Consider the following 27,300-nt stretch of genomic DNA (forward strand, 5'->3'; position numbering starts at 1 on the left):
CACTGCGTCCACGCAAGCGTGTCAGCTCGCGCGTCTATGCTCCGTCCCATTGGCTGGCTGACAGGGCCGGGAGTCCTGATTGGCCCATGGCCTGAGGCGACAGATTCCGGAAAGGGGAAGAGCAGCCAATATGGCGGCGGAGCGCAGCGCGGGGCAGCAACAGTCGCAGGAGATGATGGAGGGTGAGCGGCCCCTGCGGGCGACCGGGGAGCGGAGAGCTGGGGGCTGGGCGGGCACGGCCTCTTGCCGGATCAGAGCTCGGACTCCAGCCTCTGGCCACAGCCACGGATCCCTGACAGCTGCCATCCGGGCTGGACGGGGCGGGGGAGGCTCGGAGCCCGGGAGCCCCGGGCCCGAGGGCGGCAGCGGCCAGGAAGGACCAGAGCCCCGGGAACAACGTGGCGCGAGGCGGCCCAGGGAAGGGGGACGGACGTGGAAGCCGCGACTATGGGAACCTAGTCTTAAAGCTCCGACATTGACAGGCGAGGGGGCGGGGGACTGTCAGCTCATTGGGAAACAGAGGTTTCGGGCGTGGGGACCTGCAAAGTCCATAGTTTGTTCCCGCGGCATGGATGGAAAAGCGTCTGCTCTGGAAGCGAATGGGTTGTGGCAGAGCGGTGGGTAACAAGGAGGTTCGGAGATTGAGTTTAGGAGGCGGTGTCTTGTTTTCTAGACGTTCAGAGTCGAGAGAACTAAATTCAACTTTCTTCCTTTTTTAAGACACTGTTGGATTGTGTCATCCTATACAGATATAAATATATACATTACATATGTGCATGTTTTTGTATACAGTTGTGTAGATACAGTCGTTACATGTGTGCACATGTGTGTTATATGTGTATACATAGGTGTATGCATGTATGTGTATGCATACACACACACTCGTATACCCATTGTAGCATCAGGCGAATCTGAACCCTTTTAAAGACTCCTCTATTTTGGTGAGCGTTACTTCTGGAAGAGCAGTCACGCAGTCACTTTTCTGAGAAGAGTGCTAGGGAAGAGCGCTGCAGAGCAAGGGACAGGTGTGGAAAAGTCCGGTGTGTTTGAGAATGGTGATGCTGCCCTGAGTTGGGCCTTGAAGGATTACTAGATGTCATCCAGACTGGGGACAGATGGGGAGGACCAATACCATTCCGGAGAAAGGAAACCCAGTCAAAAGCAAAAGAGGATGGAAAAGAGTTTGACCTAAATTAAGTCATATGAGATGGGGGTTGGGAGAGCCAGCCAGGCTTCCCAGGAAAGGTCTTGGAGAGCCTTTAAGGGATCATGCTGGGCTTTTGTTTTGTTTTATTTTACCTTTGAATCTTTTCTAAGCAAGGAAATGCTTCTTCCTATCCCCTCCCTCCCTCCTGCAGTACCTTCCTCCCCCTTCTTCCTCCGTTTCTCAGTAAAGGGCAAATACAAAAACCAGGCTTTTCTCTCTTCCACTCCCACACATGTCATTACCAGCTGACACTTAGATTTCTAGAGCCCCGTGTCTTTTTTTTTTTTTTCCTTCTGGAGGAAGGGGTTGTGGCTTTGGTTTGTTTTTAAAATAGGGTCTCACTATGTAGCTTTGGCTGGCCTGGAGCTTGTTGTGTAGACCAGGCTGACCTAGAACTCATAGAGCTCCACCCAGGTCAGTCTGCCAAAGTGCTGGAATTTAAGGCATGGGCCACCATGCTCATTGAGCTCCATGGTTTGCCCCCTTCTCTATCACAGCCAATACCTCAACTCAAGCCTTCCTCCTTTTGATAGATTTTATTGCCTTTTTGTTAGCCTGTCATACCCAGGCCACACAGTCACATTCTTGTACACTGTCCCAGGCTCCAGAACCTCTGGTGCCCTGAGGATGGAGGCACAGGTTGCACTGACTGCCCCTTCTGTCCTCTGGCTCCTCCTGGGGGTGGTGCAGAGACTACAACACAGTACCCAATTTCCTGTCCTGTGCCTCTTGGTAACTCATACATTCTCCATGATGTCATACACACATACACACAAACCACTCTCTTGCCCTTTCTCCTTTGGTCCTGACGGGGGGGGGGGGGGGGGGGGGGGGGGAAGCGGGTGTTATTCCACTAACTCTCCTACAAATATGAATATTGAGGTTAAGAAAGGAAGATCATTTGCCAAAGCCACATTTCAATGTTGCTTTCTTCATAACTCAAAACCTGTTTATTTACTCCAAAAAGCTTTGCATTGATAACACTCTGTCCTGTGATCTTTTTTTTTTTGTTTGTTTGTTTTTTTTTTGGTTTTTTTTTTTTGGTTTTTTTTTTTTTTTTGGTTTTTCGAGACAGGGTTTCTCTGTGTAGCTTTGCGCCTTTCCTGGGACTCACTTGGTAGCCCAGGCTGGCCTCGAACTCACAGAGATCCACCTGGCTCTGCCTCCCGAGTGCTGGGATTAAAGGCGTGCGCCACCACCGCCCGGCTTGTCCTGTGATCTTTTAACATCAGCAGTTTACCTGGGGCATTTGGCACTTTGGACACATTCTCATTTTCATTGGCTATCCTCCCTGCCCACAGTCTGATTTTAGCTAGTCTTGGTTTCTTTTAGAATGGGGTCCTGTAAATTGAATCAGTTTTTCTTGGCCACATGGCTAATGGGACATCAATGAAGGTATGTCACTGTGGTCCCCTCTTGTGATGGACATCAGGTCAAATGTGAGGGCCACCTGGAAGGTACTTCACTGTGTGGTGCCATTAGTGTTCCCGATTGCAGGTGGTCCAGAGGCTTTTGGAACACTTGACAGTTCCTTACAAGCTCTTAGAGGGGAAGGACAGCATGTTAATTGTGCCCATGTGGCCTCCCGGTTCCTGTCTCTATATCTTAAATAGTGCTGGGGCATTCAATATGGGGCATAGAAGACATTCAAATGTTCATATAAACTGAATTAAACTATTTCAGAAAGAAATTTTGCTGACTTAAAACTTGTGTTAATCTGTTCTGTGTTCCTCACATTGTCACATGAAGTGGATGTGAATTCTCATCGATGTGTATGGGTTCAGTTGACAGGCGGGTTGAATCTGAAGAATCAGGCGATGAGGAAGGGAAGAAGCATGTCGGTGGCATTGTGACAGACCTCAGCGAGCAGAGCCTGAAGGACGGAGCAGAACGGGGGCCCGAGGACCCAGAAGGTACTGGGCGTAGTTCACCATAAACTCTCCATATAGGGGAGTGTGCTGTTGAAGATTGCTGCTTCTTTGCACATGGTGTCTCCTCGTGGGAGGAGGTGTGTTCTTGAGAGGTCCTCAGTAGAGTGGGCAGCTGGGCAGGCTCCCTGGGGTGCTGCCTCAGCAACTGCCCATAATGATTTACATTTATGGGTACAGTAGATCCATTTCTGCTGAAGGGACAGTACTACTACTGGTGATATTGGCACTAATGATTTACCTAGAGCAGAGCCAGAAAATGATTTTTTAATCCTTTACTCAGAAAGCAAAATTAGAAGAGAGTATGGTGGTTTACTGCTATGCTTCTGTATCCTGCCACAATGATGAAAAATCATTTCTGATCCAACCTCAACATTTCTTTTTTGAGACAGGCTCTCACTATGTAGCCCTGGTTGGTCTTGAAACTACTATGTAGACCAGGCTGGCCTCAAACTCAAGAGATCTGCCTGCCTCTGCTTCCCAAATGCTAGGATTAAGGGTGTGTGCTACTATGCCCACATCTACCTAGACATTTATATAGACCTGAGAATCACCTGTCACAAGCACAGATGTTAGGAAAATCACTCCATTTGGAACTGAACAGCTTCCTATGGTGGTTTTATACCCTCCTTGGTAATGGCCTATGCTTATGTGTTTGCTCAGAAAATCAGTTTACATTGAAAAAGAATGACAGAAAATACAACCACAGAAAAATGTCCCAGCTGAATTGTTGGGCAGCGGAGGCAAATTTCAAGTAGTATGTGTCTTAAAATATGATTTTTAGTTAAAAAGCATGAGAATTTAGTTTTACCTGCTTAAGGAGAAAACGCATTAGCATTGCTGAGGATCTCTTTTAGCAGCAGGCTTAAGAGGAAACTGCCTCTTACGTTTTCCAGACTTGTGTGGATTTTTCAGGTATTCATAATTATGCATTACCTTTATAAAAATAAATTTGTAAAAACATAGCTACTTTTAAAAATAGCATTGTGCACTGTGTGCCAGCAAAGATGATTTGTAACTATGGTAACCAAATTTTAAGGCAAAAGGAGATTACCACAGAAGTACCCACCACAGTTAGTTTGGAACTTCAGAGCTGATATTCTGGGGGTGATGTGGGTGGATAGAGCAAATATGCACTGTTATCATTATTCGACTTGATCATGGAAGGGCTGACATCTGTGCCACTGAAACATTAGGCTACCTGGAAGACTTGGAACTTAGAGCAGCATGGTCCTGGGCTTCGTTTCCTGGCTAGCTGTGTTACTTGGATGTGTCACTCACTGTAAGAGGACTCTAATGTGTGATAGGTGAGGAAAATAAAAGTCTCATGCCAGCCAGAGATCCCTACTGCAAGGCAGGTCCCTGGGGTGGAGCTCAGCTTACTCAAGTCCATGCTCTTACCTCCAGATGACTAGAACATACAGTAATTCTCTGGGAGCATGTATTTCTACTCCTTAAAAAACTGGAACTGTTCATGCTTATCTAAGTTTCAGCAAAACACACTGAAACATGTCAGTCATTACCTTTCTATTTTTCCTAACTTGTATATATATATATGTGTACATGTTCACATTTTGATATGTATGTGTGGTCCGATATGTATGTGTGTGCATGTAGATGCCAGAAGACAGACTCAGGTGTTGCTCCTCAGTTTACTGTTTTTGAGACAGGTCTCTTACTGGCCTGGAAATTCCACTTAGGCTCAGCTTCTCAAGTGATGGGATTACAAGTACACCACCATGCTCAGCGTTTTTATGTGGGTTCCAGAGATCTAACTCAGTCCTGTGCTGCACAGACACTTCACTAAGCCATCTCCCAAACCAGCTCCCCTCTTTTCTTCAGTACTAGGGATTGAGCCCAGGCCTCCTCACACCTGCTGTGCAAGACTCTGCAGCTGAGCTATGTCCCTAGACCCCTAGCCCATGCTGGATGCTGTGGTAGACAGGAAACTGGCTGTGCACCACATATCCTGAGAAGCCTGGGATAGCCCCAGTTCCACCTTCTGGCCCAGTGCTGCGGCCAGTCATGCCTACTTTCAGTCTCACAGTGTCTGGCTTAGACACCAGTGGTCTGGCTACTTGCCTTAGTTCTAGTGCCTTCCTGTCACAACTTCCTGAGCTTATAGACAGTGAATTACTGCTGTCTTTTGAGGAGAAGGAGACTCGTACTATTTTCTTGTCTGGTTCCTTTTATTTAATACAGATTGGTTTGTATACTATAAATTCTGGGTCAACATCAGAAAACAACATATTTTAGTTGGGTACTGTTGATTGCTGTAGAAAAGCATCATGGAAAGTCAGTGAAGTGAATTCAGCCATGTAGGGCCAGTTCTTCTTTGTTAAGCTGGCCCCCTGCCACATACTTCTCTAAGGCCTCCAGTGAGGAAACGGGCTGACCAGCACAGAGTCTGCTAATGTTTGGAGGAGCCAGACGTGGGCTGAGGTCAAGAGTGTGTAAGCTGGCTCCACTGTAAGGTTCAAGTGCATGTGTGCCCTAAGGAAAAGAAACACAGGAAAAGAGGCCTAGGGAAAAATAGTAGTAAGTGATAAGAAGTCAAAGGAAATAGAGGAGAGAGAGAGTATTCTGGGACAGAAGAGTTTAGACTCAAAGAAACACTTAAAAAAAAAAAAAAAAGCAGTCTGTTTCCTTCCTACAGAAAGTTTCAAGATAAAAAGTGTCTTAAGAACTAGGCAGTGGTGGCGCACACCTTTAATCCCAACACTCAGGAGGCAGAGCCAGGCGGATCTCTGAGTTTGAAGTGAGCCTGGGTTACAGAGTGAGTTCCAGAAAGGGCTCAAAGCTACACAGAGAACCCTGTCTCGAAAAACCAAAAAAATTCAAGGCTAAGGGCTGGAGAGATAGCTTAGTTGTTAAGAACACTGGCTGTTCTTCCAGAGGATGTGGATTCAGGTCAGCTCACAACCATCTTGTAACTCTAGTTCCAGGAGACCTTCTACTGGCCTTTCAAGTGGGGGATAGGCAGACAAAGTAGACAAAGCATCCATGCACATAAAATAAACATTTAAGAAAGTTCAAGGCCAGCTTGAGCTACAGAATGGAACCCTGTCTAAAAGAAAGTGGAGTTATAAGACTGCTGGTAAAAGTGGGTAACACTTTGGTGGTAGGGGGAAAGGCTGTTAATCTCAAGTGTTTGAGGGATGTGTGTACATGTATTTGCATTTCTGTGTGTCTTAGTTCTTTCAGCATCATACTTAATCAGGTTCTGATGGAGGCTCTCCACTGCAGCAGGAAGCAGGTTATATCGGGCTCTCTAGGGTGGATAGTCTCATGACATCCAAATGGGCTTCTCTGCTGGAATTAGTTCACCAGGCTTGCAGTTGAGAAGTATGCTTAAATTATTCACTGAAGCTCTTTGATCCTGTCTGTTGAGCTCTGCTTCATTTTGTTTCCCTCTCTGTCAGGGAAGCATCTGTAGATGCTGGGCTACTTTGCAAAGCAGTAAAAGGCACATCCCAGAACATGTACTAGGCCCAGCATGAGCTGTATTCAAGTGGCCCAATTTATTGCCACAAATAGAGGGGGAAGAATACAGGGGTGGATAGGCTTCTGGCAACACAAACTCCAGGAATTCCAAGGGGACAGCCGTGGTGGGGACATGCTTCCCAGCAATGGCTAGGCTTCACTGGGTTCACCAAGACTCGGGCAGCTGTTTTCCTCTTTCCCACCAAGAGCTTCAAGCCGCCTTTGACTTCTTGGGAAGTTCGAGGCACAGATAGACTTTTGAAGGCCTTGCTATCACCTTCTCATCTTTAGTGTCCCCCACAAAAAAACTTCTACAGCCCTAGGGCAGAGTGGCAACTCTTTACTAAAACCTGTGGCCACTGATTCTTATTAACCCAATTGTTCCTTTTGGTTTGTTTGTTTTTAGAGGATCATGAGCTGGCAGTGGATATGGAAACCATCAGCCTGGACCGAGATGCAGAGGTAATGCTGCCTGCCTGACTCCGCCTCAGGGGGCATGGTTGCAGATACCCAACCATCAGCTTATCTTTTATAAGGGTGACAGATCATTGACTAGAAAGATCACCCAAGCCTCTTTTGATTGGTGTGGTGTTCTTTATTTTTACTATTTTTAATACCAGCAGCTGAAATCTATTTCTCTTTAGCCAGTAAGAATTGTGTGGCAAATGAAATGCTCTTGATTCAAGTTAGACAAGTCCAGTAGTCATGCTGTTGATGGTAGGGTCCTCACAACCCCCAATTTTGGAAAAATTGTGTGCGTGCGTGCGTGCGTGCGTGCATGCATGCGTGTGTCCATGTCCATGTGTGTGTTCAGCCAGTTGCTAGGGAATTGAATTCAGGCAACCACTACTGGGTCAGTTTTACATAAATCACAACTAAACTGAAGACTATCGACCTGCCAATTACAAGTGGATCTGCTTAGCATCCCAGCCTCTCCCTTACCTCCCCATCTGGCATTCTCCTAAGCAGCTTCTGGCCAGGTCTCCAGGAACTCCGATGGATCTGAGCAAGATTCCTCTATATTTCAGGATGTTGATCTGAATCACTATCGCATTGGAAAGATTGAAGGCTTTGAGGTGCTGAAGAAAGTGAAGGTGAGAGGAATCTGTCCTTGCACACAAGGTGACTTGGTAACATTTACTTGGAGAATATACACAATCCTTATTCTTATCCTGTGGGGGGCACTGGCCTGTATTCTATCTCTATTCTGATGGGATAGGTGTTTTCCTGTAGTTGGGGAGCTGGAGCCACTCTGGGCTCTAATGGTGCCTTGGTGAGCACTTGCAGTCTCCTGTCCTAGCTCACTGCAGTAAAGTTTACTTCTGAAAATGGAGCCCAGTAAAGGTCCCTCCAACTGTAAGAACTTGACTTACACTCCAACCCTATTGAGTGCCTCCCTCCCTAAACAGGTGTACTCAATATGGCTTCCCTTTGGGGCTACACTTGTCCTCAAGTAGAGGAAGGTAACTCCAGCTTCCTACTCTCACTCACCTGCCCCTTGATGATCAGCATAAAACATCCCCTGAAGGGTGGCCCTGTGTTCTCCTTTGCCAATGCTGATCCTCTTCCTACCCTCCAGTCACTGTGCCTCCGTCAAAACTTAATTAAATGCATTGAGAACCTGGAGGAACTGCAGAGTCTTCGAGAACTGGATCTCTATGATAATCAGATCAAGAAGATTGAGAATCTAGAGGCGCTGACAGAGTTGGAGTGAGTAGAGAGACCAGAAGGGATGGGATGGGTTGGGTGTCCAGGTTCCCTAGAACCTACCCACTGCCTGGCTGTAGTCCTGGAGGGCTGCCCTGTGCTAGAGCTCTAAGAGGAAGCAACAGCCTCATATGTGCCATTAGCTTTGAAGGCTGGAACTAGGCTTCTGGCTGGGTTCCATTCAATAATGATGTCAGAATCAGGAAGATAGGAGCTTTAATCCATAATCACCTTTTTTAAAAACAAAAGTATCAGCCACATTTTGGACTAAAGGGATCAGCCTTACCTGGCTTGTAGCCTTATCTGGACTTCATTCCTTTGTTGGTGCTGGCTGGTTTTTTTTTTGTTTTGTTTTGGTTTTTTGGTTTGTTTTTTTTTTGAGAGAGAGAGAGAGAGAGAGTGTGTGTGTGTGTGTGTGTGTGTGTGTGTGTGTGTGTGTGTGTGTGTGTGTGTGTGTGTGTGTGTGTCTGATGTAGCCCAGGCTAAGCTGAATTCTCTGTAACTGAGGATGATCTTGAATCTTGAGCCTCATGCCTCCACCTCTCTAGTACTGGCCTTACAGACATGTGCCACCATGCCCAGCTGTTTTGATTTTTATTTGTTTCAGTTTTAATCCAACACCGCCCAGGTTGAACATGGTATTAGGTTCTGCCATGGACATGGGCATAAATGAAACCTGGTTTCTACTGTAAGAGTAGAGCCCTTAGGAGACAGTGTTGGTAGCCTACAGGTTGCCTTTACTGCCCTCCAAGCACCAGACAACTTCATGGTCCCATAGGTCAGCTCCAGTGTGAGCCAGTCAGTGAGCGGTGGGGCCATGGTCCGATCCCACCTCCTAGTGACTGCAGATCCTGGAGGCAGATATCCTTCCAAGATTCTGACTCTATGCTGTCTGTGATCTTTCAAGAACTATTTTTGCTTCTTTCCAGGATTCTGGATATTTCTTTTAATCTGCTGAGGAACATTGAAGGGATTGACAAACTGACGCAGCTGAAAAAACTCTTCTTGGTCAACAATAAGATCAATAAAATTGAGAACATAAGTACCTTACATCAACTGCAGATGCTGGAGCTGGGCTCAAACCGCATCCGGGTAAGTACAGGTGGATCTGCAGTGGTATGCATAGGGTATGCGCTTGGCTGAGGCTTTCTTATGTTCTTATTGTTTGGAGGACACAGGGAAATAGTTACGGAAAACTGCTCCCTGGAAGCCAGTATTTTTTTTATTCACCCATTTATTTTACATCCCAGCCATAGTCTCCCCACATCTTCCCCTCCCAGTCCCTTTTTCCCATTCCCCAACCCTGCCCCCCCCCATCCCCTCCTCTTCCACCCCATCCAGGAAAGGAAGGGCAGGTCCCCTTGAGTGTCGATAAAACATGGCATATCAAGCTGCAGTAAGACTAAGTACCTCCCCATGTGTTAAGTCTGAGCAAGGTGACCCAGTATGAGGAGTAGGTCCAAAAAGCCAGTAAAAGAGTTGGAGGCAGCCCCTGTTCCTGCTGTTAGGAGTCCCATAAGAGAACCAAGCTATACAACTGTAACATATATGCAGAGTGCCTAGGTCAGTCTCATACAGGCTCCCTGGTTGTCAATTCAGGTTAGTTGATTCTGTGAGCCTTGGAAGCCAGTATTAATTAATAAGAACTGTGCTCACACCAACTGGTCCAGTCTGGTATCTGTATCGTGGTCCTGTGCCAAGCTAGTTCCAGCTGTGCGTCATAAGATAAGCCAGCTTAAGCTTTCCTTTAAACCTGGTCATAGTGGCTTTCTTCCATCTGCATCCCAAGCCTAGGAGGGTGGTTACTTGCAGTGATCTGTCATGTGATAAGCAAGTATCTTGCTGCTTAAATGCCCCCAGAACGTTGGGCTGGCCCTTCATCTCCTAAATATGTCTTTTGGCATGATTTGGTTTGCTGTTCAAGATCCATTTGACCTTGAAAACATGAGTCCGAATGAAAATGAGATGCCTTAAAAAAAGAAAGATACAGTGTTCCACAGAAACTAAACTAAGTCTTTTATTTTTATTTATTTATTTATTTTGGTTTTTTGAGACAGGGTTTCTCTGTGTAGCTTTGGGCCTATCCTAGATCTCACTCTGTAGACCAGGCTGGCCTCGAACTCGCAGAGATCCTCCTGGCTCTGCCTCCCGAGTGCTGGGATTAAAGGCGTGCACCACCACTGCCGGCTTCTAAACTAAGTCTTTTGAGGTAGGGTCTTATAGCCCAGACTGGCCTGGAACTCACAGAGATCTCCCAGTACTGGGATTAAAGGCATATACTACCATACCCAGCAAAACCAAGTTTTTACCAGTTGACTCATAAGTACTGGGAAAAGTGCCTTATGTCTGACAGATGGGAACCTCAGAGGGTCATGCAGGTTCTGAGATTGGAAGAGGATCTGCCATGCAGAGGAGGAAGGCTTCCCCATGGGTACACATGAGGACTTTGTCAGTCATAAGATTATATGAGCCAAATTTTGACATCTGTGTCATTGTGCTGCGTGTGTCCTCACTCTTCTTCCTTAGTGGCTGAGGCAGGTATTAACATGTCTGTGTCTGCCACCCCATGTTTGAAGCACCCCCCATTTGGTGTTAGGAAGTACTGTACCACGCTTTGTGGCATGCCCTTACGGGTTCTTAAAGAGCCATAGGGTACAAAGCTATGGCTAAGTAGATGTGACTGCGGCAAGAAAAAGCAAAGGAAAAGGAATGGGATGGCCATGGGGCATCCCTCGTGGGCTTCTGAGAGCAAGTTCCCAGCATCCTCATTTCTGTAGAGGCCGAGGCTCATGGGGACGCATAATCTCAAAAGCTGTGTAGAATGAAGTGCCACATTGGGCCAAAGAAATCAGCTAGCATATGAGTTTTCAAATATTCCCAGAGCTCTGAAACTATGATAGTTGGCTGGGTGGTAGTAGTATAGCCTTGGGAGACAGAGGCAGGCAAATCTGAACTGGAGGCCAGCCTGGTCTACAGAGTGAACTCCAGGACAGCCAGGGCTTTGCAAAGAAACTCTTGTCTCAAGAAACGAGAGAGAGAGAGAGAGAGAGAGAGAGAGAGAGAGAGAGAGAGAGAGAGAGAGAGAGAGAGAGGGGGGGGGGGGGGGGAGGGGAGGGGAGGGGAGGGGAGGGGAGGGGAGGGGAGGGAGAGAGAGAGAGAGAGAGAGATATGAGGATTGGGAGTGAGCCCAGGAATCAGTCTTTAACCCCCGTAATTTTCCTCCTTTTCTATACTGTGTCTTAGATTGCTTTGTCTTATGGTCTAGATTCTTTACTTGATGTTTCATCTGTTTGACAGGCAATTGAAAATATCGACACATTAACCAACCTGGAGAGTTTGTTTCTGGGGAAAAACAAAATTACAAAACTTCAGAACCTGGATGCACTTACGAACCTGACAGTCCTCAGCATGCAGGTACTGGACCTCACTAGCTCCCAGCTTCTCATTCCCACAGGGCCAGACCCAGCACACCCAACCTGTTTTATTCCCATAGTATGTCCTTGATCAGCACTGTTTCACAATCAGTAGATGATGAAAACATTAGAACCCACAGATTATACATGTACATATATTCTAAACTAAAATTCCATTCTTTTATATAATTTATTTTTACTTTTAAGGATTCAGTTTGGGGAGCTGGAAAGATGGTTAAGTGCACCAGCTACTCTTCCAGAGGATCCAGGTTCGATTCCCAACACCGACATGGCAGCTCATAGCTGTCTGCAATTCTTCCCACAAAACTTGATTCTTCTGGCCTCCACAGGCACCAGTCACATATGTAATAGTGCACAGACAGACAGACATTCAGTTAAAACACCCACACATATGAATTTGTTTTCACTTTTAGAAGATAGAATTTCATTCCTTGGACTGGAGAGATAGTTCAGAAGTTAAGAGCACTGGCTGCTCTTCCAGATAATCCAGGTTCAGTTCCTAGCACTCACATGGCAGCTCACAGATATCCATAACTGTAGTCCCAGGGAATCCAACACTCTCTTCTGGCCTCTGAGGGCACTAGGCAAGCATGTGATGTGCAGACATACAAGCAGGCGAATGTTTATGCACATAAAATAATAATGAAAGAATTTCATTTCCTTTCCCTGTTGGCAGTTGAACAATAGGTGGTTGGACTCTACGCCATCTTCAGAAGGGAGAGCTCACTCCAGTCCTTTCGAGTGTCTGTTCAGTGGTATAGAGAAGGCAGACCCTGTGGGACCATGGGTTTGGGAGCATTTCTGTTCAGCACTAGTGTATGCAGAGACTCATGTTAACTTTTTTTTTTTTTCAATTAAGACAGAGTCTCACTATTAGCTCTTGCTGGCCTGGAACTCATTGTAAACCAGGCTGATCTCAAACTCATGAGAGATCCAACTGTCTCTGCCTCCTGCGTACTGGGATTAAAGGTGTGCACCACTATGCCTGACTCATGGACTTTTTTGTTGTTGTTTTTTGAGGTTTTGTTTTTGTTTGGGGGTGGGGCAGTTGGCAGCGAATTAGTAGATTCAGACCTTGAAGAGTTAAAGGGTGTGCCTGGGTGTGCCTGGGATGCCTGGTTTGGCAGGTCTGACCTGACAGCCAGTCATGGCACAGGAACCTCTCCTAGACTAAGTAAAACAAGTGCCTTGCAGACTGCTTCCAAGAGAAGTTTTTGAACTGGAATTGAGTTGCAAGTACTCTAAAAGAAATGAAAATTGATTTGTTGTAAAACAAAAATGTTAGGCTAGGAGAAATGGCCCAGTGAGTAAAGGGGCTTGTCACCAAGCCTGAAGACCTGAGTTCAATTCCCCAGGTTCCATATAATGGAGAGAACGGATGAACTGCAAGTTCTCTGATGTCCGAGGGTATACCCACATATACATACTAAATAATTCTTTTTTAAAATATGATACCTTGAGGAGGACTGGAGAGATCACTCAGCAGTTGAGAGCACTGGCTGCTCTTCCAGAGGACCTAGGTTCATTCTCAATGCCCACATGGCAGCTCCAACACCCTCTTCTGGCCTCAGCACCAGGCATGCACATGGTACACAGACATACATGCAGATAGAACACCCATACACAAAAGATAAAAAATGTTTTCATTGATACTTTTGACATTTTTAAATTGTTAAATTAATTCAGTGGTCCAACGAGATGGCAGAGCAGATAGAGACTCCTGCCACCCAAACTGACCACCGGAGTTCAACCCCTAGTCCCACATGATGGAAGGAACAATCTGACTCCTACAAGTTGGCCCCTAACCTCCAAATACCCTTCATTCCATGGGCATGTGCACATACACACTCGGGACAAATCTATTTTTTAATTACTTCAAGTAAACCTTCAGATACATCTAAAAAAAAGTGAGATTTTCATATAAAGACCCCAAACTTCCATGCGTGATATTCAACCCAGTACAACAGACCCAAAATGTTAGCTGCCTTCTCTCAAGTCCCATTTAAGAACATTTTTTAAATGTTTTATTTTATTGTGTTTGTTTGTTTTGGTTTTTCCAGACAGGGTTTCTCTGTGTAGCCCTGGCTATCCTAGAGCTCACTCTATAGACCAGGCTGGCCTTGAACTCAAGAGATCAACCTGCCTCTACTTCCTGAGTGCTGGGATTAAAGGCATGAGCTGCCACCACCCATCGACTATATTGTTTTTTATTTTATGTGTGTGGATGTTTTGCCTGCATGTATCTCAGTGTGCCACATGTATACTTGCTGCTCTTGGAAGAAAAAAGCATCAGATACCCCCGGACTGGAGGTACAGATGATTGTGAGCAGCCATGTGGGTTCTGGGAATGGAACCTAGGTCTTCTGGAAGACTAGCCAATGCTCTTAACCACTGAACCATTTCTCTACACACCCACCCCCATTTCTTTCTTTTTTTTTTTTTTTTTTCTTTTTTTTTTTTTTTTTCCTTCGGTTTTTTGAGACAGGGTTTCTCTGTGTAGCTTTGCGCCTTTCCTGGAACTCACTTTGGAGACCAGGCTGGCCTCGAACTCAAAGAGATCCAGGCGTGTGCCACCATCGCCCGGCCCACCCCCCATTTGTAAAGCCATTGTATTTCTCACCTTCTGTGTAGCTGACCGCTCTTTTTCTTATCTTTTAATATTTTCCTGTGTGTGGTATGAATATGTGTGTATTCATGCACATATGTGTGTATGCTTGTGGAGACCCCAGATTAGATTAAAGTTGGGAATCACCCTTGATCACTCTTCACCTTATTCATAGAGTGAGTCTCTTAGTCAAACCCAGAGCTTATTGATATGGCTAGTTTTGCTGGCCAGCTTGCTCTAGGGATCCCCTATCTCTGGGCTTCCAAGGCTGGAATTGCAGGCAAACCACCACACTCACCTGGCATTTATGTGGGTTCTAGAAGTCCAAACTCGGGTCCTCAATCTTGAATGGAAGATGTTTTAACCACTGAACCATCTCCTCAGCCCCAAGACTGATACTTTTTAATTCTCTTCTACAGAGCAACCGGCTAACGAAGATTGAGGGTCTGCAGAGCTTGGTGAACCTGCGTGAACTATACCTCAGCCACAATGGTATCGAGGTTATCGAGGGCCTGGAGAACAATGTAAGAGCCCATTGGTCTGTCTGAGGGAGATAAAGGGAGGTGGAGAGGGAGGGGCGGGTGCTAGTACCCACTGCCCTCCAGGCCTGGCCTCGGGTGGACATACTACCTACAGGATGTGAGCTAAGGACTCTCTACCCCAGTGAACCAAAGGGCCGTCGTCACATGGCTGCCTGTGGGTTTTCAACACAGGTATCACAGACAGACACCCTCCTAGGATAGCTCACTGCACATCTGCCATGTCCTGTAGGCCTTTGAGTGAGTTGAAAACTCCTTACACCCCACCCCCCCCCACCCCCCCCACCCCCCCCCACCCCCCCCCCCCCCCGTATTACACAGATAGCTAACACAGGTATCAGCTCTATCCTTCCCATTTCTCCCTCTGGCCACTGAACTTCCTGCTCTGCCTCAGCCTGTAAAGGCTACAGGGTGAGCCCAGCTCGCCTGCTTAGAAGGAAGAGCATGGCTCTTGCTCCCCTGGCCCCTCCCCTGGAGTCCAGAGTGCTGAAGGTCTCCTCCCCGCTGCCTTTCACCAGCCTGTCCACTCCTCCCAGCCACCTCCAGCTTCCCATTCGAGAAGAGCCTCCCATACTTACAAGTTGCCTTTGGCCCCACCTGTTTTTCTCCAAGCATGATTCAAGACAAATAAAATATCTTTTCTTGTTCGATTTTACTGGGGTTGTTTTGTTTTGTTTTGGGGGGAATGTTTTTGTTTATTTGGTTGGTTGGTTTTGTTAAATTGCCATCAAACGTAGCAAGATTAGGACGGGCTTTTTGTTCTTGGAAACATCACTCTTCAAATCTCATCACAGGTTCCTTTGCCCTTTTGTGCCCCAGCCCAGGACCTGGTTACCATCAGTGAGATTCTGGAGGAAAACCAGTGTTCTGAGTTTTAGTTCATCACTTGTATAAGAATTTTTAGGAAAGCTAAAATTTGCATATTCGAAGTTTGGGAGCCTTCCTCTAACTTTGCAATCTAATTAAGGATTTAGCTAGCATATGAAGCCAGGTGTGGTAGCACACACCTATAATCACAGCACTTGAATGGTGAAAGCAGGAGAATCAGAAGTTCAAGGCCATCCATTGACTATATCATGAGTTCAAGGCTAGCCTAGGCAGCATGAGAGAGACCATCTCAAACACGCATATACGATGAAAACCAGCACGTGACCTTCTGTAGTATAGAATGGTAGTTCAAAGGGGAGATGGAGGCAGTAGCTGGAACAGGGGGGCTTCAGAAAGCCTTGGGGCTGGGTGGGTGCACCCACTGACAGAGTACCAGTACCCCTGCTCCTCATGGCTAACAGTCCCCGGTGGAGACCAGCCCATACCTGCTTTGTAGTTCTCTTGTGGTGCAGGTCTGTCTTCAAGCAAACAGGAAAGCGGTGTGAGTGGAGAGTCCTACCTAAGGCATGTTGTACCTAAGTCTTGGTTAAATGTCGTATCATTCCTGGGCCTAAAACAAAACAGAAAAATACAGTCTTAACAGTAACCGTGCCATCGTCATAATGTTTACCATAGTCAAATATGACAGTCTTTCAGATTTTATTTCAACTCCTAATAAAATATTTACCTAATGTTCTCCCAAGTTTTATCTCTTGATCAGGAATTTATTTTCATGGTGGGACATGCATTGTCATTGTCCCACTTACCAGATGCTCTTTCTTCAATGTCCCAAGGCATCTGTCTGGGATTTGCTCTTCTGTGCCCTGAACTTTTCCCTTCATTAACCTAAAATGTTTGTTCTGGCTCTTGACCTGAGTGTTACTTTATCATGGGAAGCTATGGCCTGTGGTGTGTATAATAAGCTGCCCACCCCACCCTGTTGTTTTTTTTCTGTTTTTAGTTTAAAAATTCTTGCTTGCTTTTGAATGAGCACTCAAATCCTCCTCACATACAAAGGGGCTTGGGTGTATAGCTGGATCTCGGGTCAGAAAGGTTAGGGAGAGTCCTGGTGGCCAGGGTCCACCACCAGCACTCTTCCCACTGAGCCTTGGTACCTGGACTTGACAAAACTCAGATCTCTAGTGGCTTTCAGACTACGACTGCTTTGCTAGTTTACAGTCTTGCACACAGTGTGAACACCACAGGGCCATGACAGAGTGCTGGGGAAGGTTTCCATTGGTGAGCTTGTCCTGTCCCAGCCTGCCGTGTCCTCAGCGTGGCACTGTCGTCCCTTCCTGTGTACAGTTGGTCTGTGCTCTGGTGACTCCGAAGCCCCATGAGTTGTTACTCAGTACTCTCGTAGCTATGCACTTCTGGACTCAGTGCTTCCAGCATGTGTGCCGATGCTTGTGTGGTGCCTGCATGGGGTGTGGAGGAAGGTAGGGTGGTACTGTGGAACCTCCGAGGGACTGGCAAGCTACAGCTGTGACATTTTAAAATCAATTGCTACTGACTATGGAAGTTTTTTTTTCCTTTTTAATTTCCATTAAAACTTAGAAAGATTTGGAATTGAGACACCAAGAATGCAGTAGAAAACAGAGACCATGAGTCTAAAATGCTAAGAGGTCTTTAGGGCAGAGGAGGGAAGGACAGTTACCAGATTTCAATCCAGCTGCAAGATTCCCATGGCGTCTAGGAAAACGTCACAATGGTTGGTTAAAACATACTGGCAAGCACTATAGCCTACAGTAGACTTAATTTTCACCATGAAATTGTTCTTCTCTTGAATCTTGAAGCTGTAAACTTGAAAACAATTACCCAAGCTAGGCTGATGTGTTTCAGGAAGCATCTGACATGCACTTTTAGGGCACATCATAAAACACAATGCTGTGAGACAAAGACAGGCAGGCACTGTGTAAGAACTTCTGTGAGTTCAAGGCCAGCCTAGTCTACAGAGATAGCTGTTAAGACATCCAGGGGCTACACAAAGAAAAAACCACAGTGCTGTATCCTGCAGATACTTGGTCCCCACAGACACCATCCTCAGCTGCCAACATTCCAGTTGCTCTCCTTGCCATCATTCCTAAGTCCTAGCAGGCCCCAACGTTAGCCTTCAGAACCTAGGCCTTCCTGGCATTGCCCTAGGTAGATTTGTCCAAGGCAGGAAAGCATCTCTGTTACTCCTCCCACCTCCACTGTGTGTCTTATCCTCACCCCAACCTCAAGCTCCTCACCTCACTGAAGAGAGGAATTCCATTGTAGAGAAATTTGGCACCGTTTCCTCACGGTAAGCACTAAAGACATGCTGCAGTGATTGGCATTCCTTCTTCAGAGCTCAGGGTCACTGCTCTTCCCAGACCACAAGAACAGGAGCAAGGGTCTCACTGGGGTCCTCTCTAGTTATGGGGCCTTCAGACTGATACAAAGTTCAGGGACAGTGAGAGCTTCATGAGGTTTTGAGCAAAAACACTGACTCAGGCCCAGCTGGGGAAGCCATGGGAAGTGAGGAGGTGGTATCAGCCTCCGCTCTATCAAAGCTGACCCAAGGTCGGGAGGGTGGCTCACCTGAGCCTTCACTCAGCGCCACACTGTTGCACATGGTTGCATGCTGCTGTTGAACTTCAGTAATCCAGAAAAAAATATTTTCTTATTCTAGAACAAACTCACCATGTTGGACATTGCATCAAATAGGATAAAAAAGATTGAAAATATCAGCCATCTAACAGAACTGCAAGAATTCTGGGTAAGTTTTAAACGTAGTGGAACTGGTATCTCTCTTTGGCTCAATGGGTCCTGTTAAGTAACCATGTGAATGAATGCAGCAAGTCTGCTCGTCCTGGACGCCTTGATGTTCAGTGTGCCGTGCATGTGTTCTGGGGATCAAATTCTAGTTGTTCGCATGTGTTTTTAGCCACTGAGCCTTCTCGCCATCCCTGCCTTCATTGTTTTAGTACGCTATTACAGATACACAATTTTATTTATTTTGAGACAAGGTCTCTATGTAGCCCTGACTGTTCTTGGAACTCTGTGTAGACCAGGCTGACATCACAAAGATCCACCTGCCTATACCTCCCAAGTGCTCTGATTAAAGGCATGAGCCACTGTGCCTAGCTGAGCTTTTGTTTTGTTTATTTGTTTTTGTTTTTCCGGAGTTGAGGACTGAACCCAGAGCCTTGCGCTTGTAGGCAAGCACTCTAACCACTAAGCTAAATTCCCAATCCCCCCCCCCTTTTTTGGTTTTTGTTTTTCGAGACAGGGTTTCTCTGTGTAGCTTTGCGCCTTTCCTGGATCTCGCTCTGTAGACCAGGCTGGCCTCGAACTCACAGAGATCCGCCTGTCTCTGCCTCCCGAGTGCTGGTATTAAAGGCGTGCGCCACCACCGCCCGGCCCAGCTGAGCTTTTTAAATATGTAAATTTATAGTTTTGTGAAATACAGAAAACAAAATTTTTTTCCCTCTAAAGTTTTTCCAGTCCCTCCCAACCCTTAGTTTCTTCTGAAACTGTAAGGATATGTGTGTTAGTCCTTTGGTAATTAGATCATAACACATCTGCTGCTCATCTTCCCCACCTGTCCTCAGGCTTGACTCTGGCTGAGCCTCAGTTTATGTGATTTCTGTTGCTGTCTTCAAGATACTGTTTTCTGCAATACCCAGTCTGCTGTTAAACTCATTAATTAGCTACTTCCATTTTTAGAGATTTATGTATTTATTGGTGTTTATGCGTCTTTATAGAACATATGTGTATGTATGGATGCCTGTGCCTGTGTGTGGCACAGAAGGCAGCTGTGTCTTCCTCTGTCATCTTCTGCCTGTTTGTTTGAAGCAGAGTTTCTCCCCGAACCTGGGTCTGGCATTCTCTCACTCAGCTAAGCAGGAAGCTAGAAAGCCCCAGTGATTCCCATCCCCACCTCCTTTGGAGCTGGGGTTACACACACCTGCAGGTGCCTGGCTTGTTACACAGAATCCAAACTGTGGTCCTCATTATGCAGCAAGCACTCCTAAGTGCTGAGCCACCTCTCCAGCCCTAGGTATTTCTCTTGACGAGGTAACTGACAAAGGCAACGTAAAAGAAAAAAGGATTTGGGCTGGAGAGATGGCTCAGAGGTTAGGAAAACCTTTTTTTTTTTTTAATGTATTTATTTATTTATTCTTGTCTCACAATTTAAAAGGGCACAGTCTGTCATGGCAGAGTTCATGGTAGCAGGAACATGCAACTAGATTCTGGACCCTTTACATCAGGGAAGGCTGGAAAACATAGATAGATACTGCTTTTTACCTTTTTATTCAGTCCAGGATCCCAGCCCAAGGGATGATGCCACCCACATTCAGGATATGGCTTCCTTCCTTGGTTAAACTTCTTTGGAAGTTCCTTCCCTCAGACATACTCAGACATCTCCTAAGTGAGTCTAAACCCAATCATGCTGACAGTGAAGTTGATTACACCTATTCAGTGAATTTTTGTTCTAATTATATTTTCAGCTCTTTGAGAACGTGTTGCTAGGTTTTTTAAGTTATGTATATCTATGTGTGTCTGAGTATGAATCCTGCACACATGAGGACCTGTGCCCATGGAGGCCATAAGATGGTATGGGATTCCTGGAGCTGGAGTTACAGGGGACTGTGAGCCACCTGATGTGCTGCTGGGACCCAGGCTCAGACCCTCTACAAGAACAGCCTTGCTCTTAACCTCTGAGCTGTCTCTGTGGCCTGCACTCTTCTTTTTGGCTTCTCGTTCACTTCTTAGGTTTCTCTGTCATTTCTTCTTTGCATGGCTAGTAACTTCTTGCATGTTAGGTATTGTGAAACTAAAAGTTATATATCTGGATTTGTGTTGTGTTTCTTCAAAATATATTGGGCTTTGTATCTAGCAAGAAGTGAAGTCCCTGCTAACCTTCCAGGCTTATTGCTAGCGTGAACCTGCATGTTCTGTCCTCTCAGGCTAACCAGCTCTGTCCCTGTGTGTGGCCTGCCCTCTATGGTCTCTAGTGAGTGTCACAGAAGCCACAGACATGTCCTTGTTCCATGTGGGCCCAGGTAAATTTCAGCCCGTTCTCCCACTCTGTTTGTACCTGCCTTAGTTTTAGTCCAAGATACAAGGAGGGAGACACCACAGATTTCTGGATTTTCTTTTCCTATGTAGCTCACTCTTACCTAGAAATTCTGACTGACATCATCTCTCCCCACCTACACATAATTCCACTTCACTGCAGTGCGGCTGCCGGTTTGTTTGACTCCCTTCCTCACCTAATGGAAAGCGCCTCCTAAGAGGCCAGCCAGGGTGACCGAGGCGCTCGCCCATTGGCTCCCCTCTCAGGAATCCCTGTTCTGCACCGCCTGCTGTCCAGCCTGTGAAAGCAGCTGCCCCACCATGCCCTGCTCTCTTAGCTCATAACAAAAGCAAGTCTAGCAGCAGTTGCTCCAGGGTTGATTGGAGCTGAAGCTCATCTTACCTGTATGTCTCCCCACTAGTAAATGTAAAGGTCAGGAAGACCAAAGAACAAAGGTTTGTTTAGGACTTTGTGATCTTCTTTTTAAAAACAAAACCTAAAAGTTACTATCTAAACCTTCTTAGTGTGGAATGGAATGGTGTTAAGCACACTCCTGGTTGTGTGGCCGTCACCACCACTCCTGTCTGACAAACCAGAACCGTTCTCTCCCTCTCCTCCCTGCTGGCTCTCACACAGTTTGTGACCTTTCGTCACTGCTGCTTCAGCAATGTGGTGTCCTCCAGGCTCTTCCTTGTCGTAGCACAGTGAGACTGTCCCTGCTTTGACGGCCGAGTGCTGTTCTGTTCTGTACATATCGTTTCTTTTGTCTCACCAGCACTTAGAACAGTGCTTGATACAGACTCGGTGAATCCAGAAGAGGGAGTTAGGAGAGGAAGGGTTGTCATTTCAGTGAGGCTGACTGTGTTAATGTTAAAACTGTGAGAGGTTAGCACTCTGCTGACAGAAACAGGAGAAGTCATTATTGCTGGCAAATGCCCACACAATTCCTAACTTAATCCATCTTTTAAAAAACAATGAGAGAAAGCATTTTGTCTGTGAAGTCGGCAGATTTGTGCAATGTGATTACAGCCAGTCTGTAGTACAGCAGCCCTTGTGCTTAGCACAAGTATTTGGAACCTTAGCACAAGCATTCAGAACCTTAAACATACCCACACACTGAAGCATGGTAGTATCACGTGCAGGATCCTAACAAAATGATGAGACCATACACATGAAGAAATAGTCATATGTGTTGTACAATAGAGACACCTCTGAGAAATATATCATTGGACACTTTGGTTATCTGAGCATCATAGAGTGTACATAGACAAAGACTATGATGTCACTAAATAACACCTTGTGGGACCTTGACTAGATGGACCCGGGAGACCAACACTGAGATACAGTCTTTTGTTGACCAAAATGTCATCAGGTGGCACATGATTTGTTTCCCATAGTAGTAAAAGCTTTGTTGCATTTCTTCATAATAAAAATATATGTTTATTATATTTATAAAAAGGTCAGGTTTAAAGAGGAAAAGGAAGCCCTTTTAGCATATATCCTTTCCATCTTACAGATGCACTTTTTAGATATATTATTATATATGAACCTAGGAACATTTCACATGATGCATGAGTATGATGGTCACTTGAAAGGCCAAGATATTTTCTATGATTTATAAAACCTAAAAGTGGCAAGAAAGCAACCCAGTAGAAAAATAGCAGGCAGATAAGTATGGGCAATGTACAGCACAGTTTGCCTCACTCCTGCTACTTGGAATGTTCCACGGTTACAGTCTGGATCTAAGAGGGATAGCACAGGTCCCTGGAGGGCCCAGTCCTGCCCCTTCCCCTTACCAGACTGGCAAGGCAGGCATCATGCTGACCAAAATCTGGAGCAGGAAGGAGAACCTGGTGCAGCAGCCTGCTTGCTGCTGATACCTACTCTGACAACAGACATTGCCTACATGTCACCAGCAAATGAATGGATCAGTTACTTCTCTTCTCTCAATGTCCTCACCCCACTGGGCCTCTCAGGAGTGCTGTCCTATGTTTCCAGTCAGTGGTAAACAGCCTGGTGGCACACTTGGCCAGTGACTTAGTGGTTGCTGGCATAGGCTATGTAACCCACCCAGCACCCTGCACACTACCAGCTCCCAGACACGCCCCCTACACACACACACACACACACACACACACACACACACACACACAGCTGCTCTCTTCTCTGCAGACATTCGTACTTAGTTCACGCTCTCCAACACTTCTGTCTGTCTACACCGTTGGTGATACCAGTGTCCCTGTAGATGATCTCTCTAATGACCTAACATCTCAGTTTCTCCACCTCTTCCTCTTCATACCCTTTTCCATGAACTTCAGACACATTGGCCTGATGACATCCTGAGTCCCACCTTGGCCTCACTCCTTCCCCTGCTCCCCCATTGTCCCCTCTCAGTTCTTCACAGCCTGCCCTTGTCTAGCCTGGCGGCAGGGTTGGACCCTTACCCACTGAAGTTGAGCCAGACAGGGGCAGCAGAGGGGGCTCATGATGCAGGCTTGGACTTGCCCTATGAGGTGATGGCTTGTGGTGAGCAGACATCCATCTTCCTGAGCCTGCTGCAATTAAGTACGCAGCCACCAGCGTGGCCTGGCAGCCAACATCCAGGTATCCCCGTGGGTCAGTGCCCACACTCTGCCCTTATACGCTGCTTTGAATTCCACTCTGCCAGTGGACACATGCCAGATTCAACAACATCCTTTCCATTCCTCATCTTTCTCCCACCTCTCAGCAGCTATATTTGATTTCTGTGCGTTTCTGAAAATAGACAGCCAGCCACGGGCCTCTGTTCTGTCTCCCTGAGTCTTTCTTGGTTGTCTGCTTCTTCCTCTTGTGTTCTGCACCCACAGGAGTGCCACAGCATTCAGTCTTCATTTTCTTCCCCTTGACAGCCCTGTCCAGTCTCAGAGATTTAAATGTCACCACTCTGCTCAGGTTTCTCTTCCTGGATCTAGATGTCTACTCTTGTGTTGAGCCATCACCCAAGTAAGACAGGTCCAAGCCTGAGCTCATGCCTTGTCCCTACAGTCCCTCCATTTGACAGCCTCAGTGGACAGTGGCTCTCTCCTTCCAGTTCCTCAGGCCGGAAGTCTTGGCGTCCTCCTAAACCTCCCCTTTCCTGTGTACCAGATCCACTCCAACATCTAAATACTTGCCCCTGCCTTCAAAATGCATCCCAAACCCCCATCTCTTCCCACCTCTGCCCTGCCTCCTGGCCCAAACCACCAGCATCCTTTCCCTGTACTGTTCGGTGGCCTTCTTACCTGGAGCCCTGTGTCTACCCTCCAAATAAGATCCTTGTGTTTGCATTGGCTCCACACATACTAAATTTTGAACAATACAGAGATTGGCGTGGCTCTTGTGCAAGGATGACACAGAAATTTATGAAGCATTCCGTATTTTTATTGTGTATGAGCTAATAAAAAGACAGGACCTAGGAAAAAAGCATAAAGACCCTTCTAGAACAAATCCTGTATGGATTCCCAACCCATTTAGGAATCAAAGCATAATTCTTAAAAAGCTCCATGATCCTTTTAAGGGCTCTCACTGTTGTATTGCCCATCCCCTCCTTACCTTTCCCCACAAACATCATCACTCTGTCAAATCCCAGCGTTCTTCAGGGCTTCACACAGGATAGGGCCTCATGAATGATCAGTGCAAGAGAAGCAACACTCCCAGGACCTATGCAGCCAGGTGCTTCAAACCCAAAGGAATGGTACCAGGCCAAGTCCTGTGCACAGTGGGGTCTTAGGACAAGTGCCTGAGAAGCTCTTACATGAAAATTAATCTAGTTCTTGAAATGCTCCCCTCCCCTGCATTCTCATCCAGTGACCGACCCTTCATCCAGGCTACAGGTTTCTACCTCCCTTCTGCTTCACATGTAGCCTGTCTCCCGTGGTAGGCTCTCAGACTACAGAGGGTCACTTCTCCAGGAGTGATGCCCTGGTTCTTCCTACTTGCTGCAGACCCTGCAACCTGGAGTGTCTACAGACATGACTTCTGACATGGGCAGAGCAGGAGCTGCAGTCAGAGTCCTGAAGTTTGATGCTAGACTTGGCTCCTCTGTTCAGGCTGTTGACAGAGCAGCTCGCCCTGCCATTTAGTTTCTGTCTTCAAACCCAGAAGTGCAGTAGACCACATCTAGCCTAAGTAGCCAATTGTGCACACTTGTGAACAGCGATAGTCAGTGGTGGCATGTTGGTGCTAAGTCAGCCATGGTACTTACAGCACAGAAAGTAGCACACTTAACTAATTAATCATGGTTTTCCTCTGTCCTGTAGAGCAAGCTGTTGGTTAAACTAGCATGCCATGGCCCACATCTAGGTGGCTACTTTGCTAAAGGTGTCCTTCCCAAGCTTCTGCCTCAGCACTTAAACTGAAAAATGGGTTTGGACAGTTTAACCTGGTACTGTAGGTTCTTACGCAAGGTAGCTCTGTCTCAAAAATTGATCCCACCATGAAGCCACATGCATCTGTTGGACAGTGTAGAAGTCAGCCAGTTGAGTCTCATCTTGATGGCACATTTGAGAAGGGAGAGCACTCTCCTGCCAGGCTCGTCCCCCAGCCCACTGCAGGGTTTGGTGTTTGTCATCTGGTGCTGGCAATGTTGGTCAGCCTCTGGTGGCCTTTGCATACAGGAGCAAGCCATGGAGACATCCTCAGAAATGTACCACAAAGGTGATCTAAGAGTCATGCTTGGAGTCGAGCAGCCTCTGGCCAGCTGCAGTACAGTCAGCACAGCCTCAGCCTTGGCAGCAGTTGGGGAGAGCAGTGTGTGGGAAGAGTAGCCAGCTTCAGACCTGCGTGAGGAGGGCCAGGAGGTGTGCAGCCAGCACTGCTTCAGCTCTTCTTAACGGACTTCGCTTGTGTGTGAGCAGTAGAGCTTTTCACAGTGCTGTTAAAGGCAGCCAGGAAGTGAATGCCAAGTGGTGATGGAAGGATCTGTGAGGGTCGGGATAAGGAGGACTGTTGAGCAGTGGTTCTAACCTGTGGGTCATGACCCCTTTTGCAAACCTCTGTCTCCAGAGAGCCAGTGCTGTAGGGTCTTTTAATAACCCCTGGCTCATATTTGGGGGATCCCGGCACATAGGGGCCGGAGCTGATCTCTAAAGGCTTTTTTCTCATGTGTTCCTTCAGATGAATGACAATCTCCTGGAGAGCTGGAGTGACCTTGATGAGCTGAAGGGTGCCAGGAACCTGGAGACCGTGTACCTGGAGCGCAACCCCCTGCAGAAGGACCCACAGTACCGGCGGAAGGTCATGCTGGCCCTACCCTCCGTGCGGCAGATTGACGCCACATTCGTCAGGTTCTGAGTCCTCTTGCTCCTCACCTGGTCCCTCTCCTCGAAAGAACTTCCCAGCCACGGTTTTTTAATCTACCTATTGCTCCTGAAGTCGTCACTATACCAACAGTCACAACCCAATGGCAATAATAAGGCACTGGTGGTAGCTGGCCTGTGATGCCACACACCATTTGGAGATGCCAACACTATTAAATCTTGCCACGCGGTCTTCCTGGTGAATTGGTGACGGTTATTGTAGCCATGGAGAGAATGCAGGACATGTTACAGCCATTTGTTCTTCCTGTCTGTCTATGTCCTTAGCCTGGCGGGCATTCTGGGCTGCCCCAGCAAGCCCTCAAAACAGTTTGCAGAGTTTAAGCAGTCATGACCCACAACAGCACATTTGATAGTCTTTCAGACCAATTTTGGAAAGAAAAAATTATATTTAAGAAAAAATGAGTAAAAGGTGGTCCGATCTCAGATCCTGTAATCCTCAGAGCCTTGCCATCATGAGCGATGGCTGAGCACACTGGGCACTGTGTAACCTTGTTCCCACTGGTAAAAGTTGAGATATGGAGAGCTTCACTCCACACCCCCAGCTCTGCTGAACCTAAGTGATTCTCAAAACATATGGAACTAAGCTCTTGGCCACTAGTTACTAGTCAGGTGGCCTCCTATTCTCACCCATGATCCTCTGGCCTTATTTATATGAAATTTCTCTGAGCAAACCGCTAGGGCATGAATCTAATGCTGCAAGGGCATTGTCATCCCTCGGCGCCTCAGATCTCCTCTTTCACACAGTAAGGACTGAATATGGTCACCAAAGGCCCCTCAGCTTCCAGGATTCTTGTTCTACACTGTTTAAGATGGGGCCCCTAACTACCACATGCAGCAGTTACTGTTCATATCTAAGTCCGTTGACTCTATTTTATCTCTTCATTTGTGCTCACACTTCATCTGTTCAGAGGCCACATCTAATGGGAGGCATCCCATTTCCATCATCACAGAAGGTTCTAGACAGCACTGATCTAGACTGTGTTCAGTATCAGGGACAGTGTGCCTTGAGCTGTGAAGCATGTGCTCAGTTGGCCAAGCTAACCAGTTGGCCACCTGCCTAGGAGTTTGTAATGTCAGAATGCTTACATGGGGTTTAACATCTATTTCCTGATTCTGATTCTCACCGAAATAAACTGTATGATCTGAA

The 27,300-nt window shown here is 46.7% G+C and overlaps 1 protein-coding gene and 1 non-coding gene across 4 annotated transcripts; both read left to right on the top strand.

Moving 5' to 3' along the window:
• The first annotated feature begins 42 nt into the window (after window positions 1-42).
• On the top strand, window positions 43-27,300 carry Ppp1r7 (protein phosphatase 1 regulatory subunit 7). 3 transcript variants are annotated; one of them, XM_006989593.4, is made up of 10 exons: window positions 43-182; window positions 2,992-3,120; window positions 7,025-7,080; window positions 7,647-7,712; window positions 8,198-8,328; window positions 9,255-9,417; window positions 11,623-11,739; window positions 14,784-14,888; window positions 18,427-18,513; window positions 25,951-27,300. In XM_006989593.4, the coding sequence occupies exons 1-10, from the start codon at window positions 131-133 to the stop codon at window positions 26,125-26,127; spliced, it is 1,083 nt and encodes a 360-aa protein (XP_006989655.1). In that variant the 5' UTR covers window positions 43-130; the 3' UTR covers window positions 26,128-27,300. The 3 variants fall into 3 exon arrangements, with proteins under 3 accessions (XP_006989655.1, XP_042115825.1, XP_076405783.1); XM_042259891.2 differs by lacking the exons at window positions 18,427-18,513; window positions 25,951-27,300 and adding exons at window positions 15,078-15,143; window positions 15,298-15,558; XM_076549668.1 differs by lacking the exons at window positions 18,427-18,513; window positions 25,951-27,300 and adding an exon at window positions 15,078-15,190.
• Window positions 24,114-24,217, top strand: LOC121822192 (U6 spliceosomal RNA). The gene has a single exon (XR_006063204.1). It is a non-coding gene; the product is annotated as a U6 spliceosomal RNA (small nuclear RNA).

This window comes from Peromyscus maniculatus, chromosome 13, assembly GCF_049852395.1.
Source record: "Peromyscus maniculatus bairdii isolate BWxNUB_F1_BW_parent chromosome 13, HU_Pman_BW_mat_3.1, whole genome shotgun sequence".
Classification (NCBI taxonomy): Eukaryota; Metazoa; Chordata; class Mammalia; order Rodentia; family Cricetidae; genus Peromyscus; species Peromyscus maniculatus.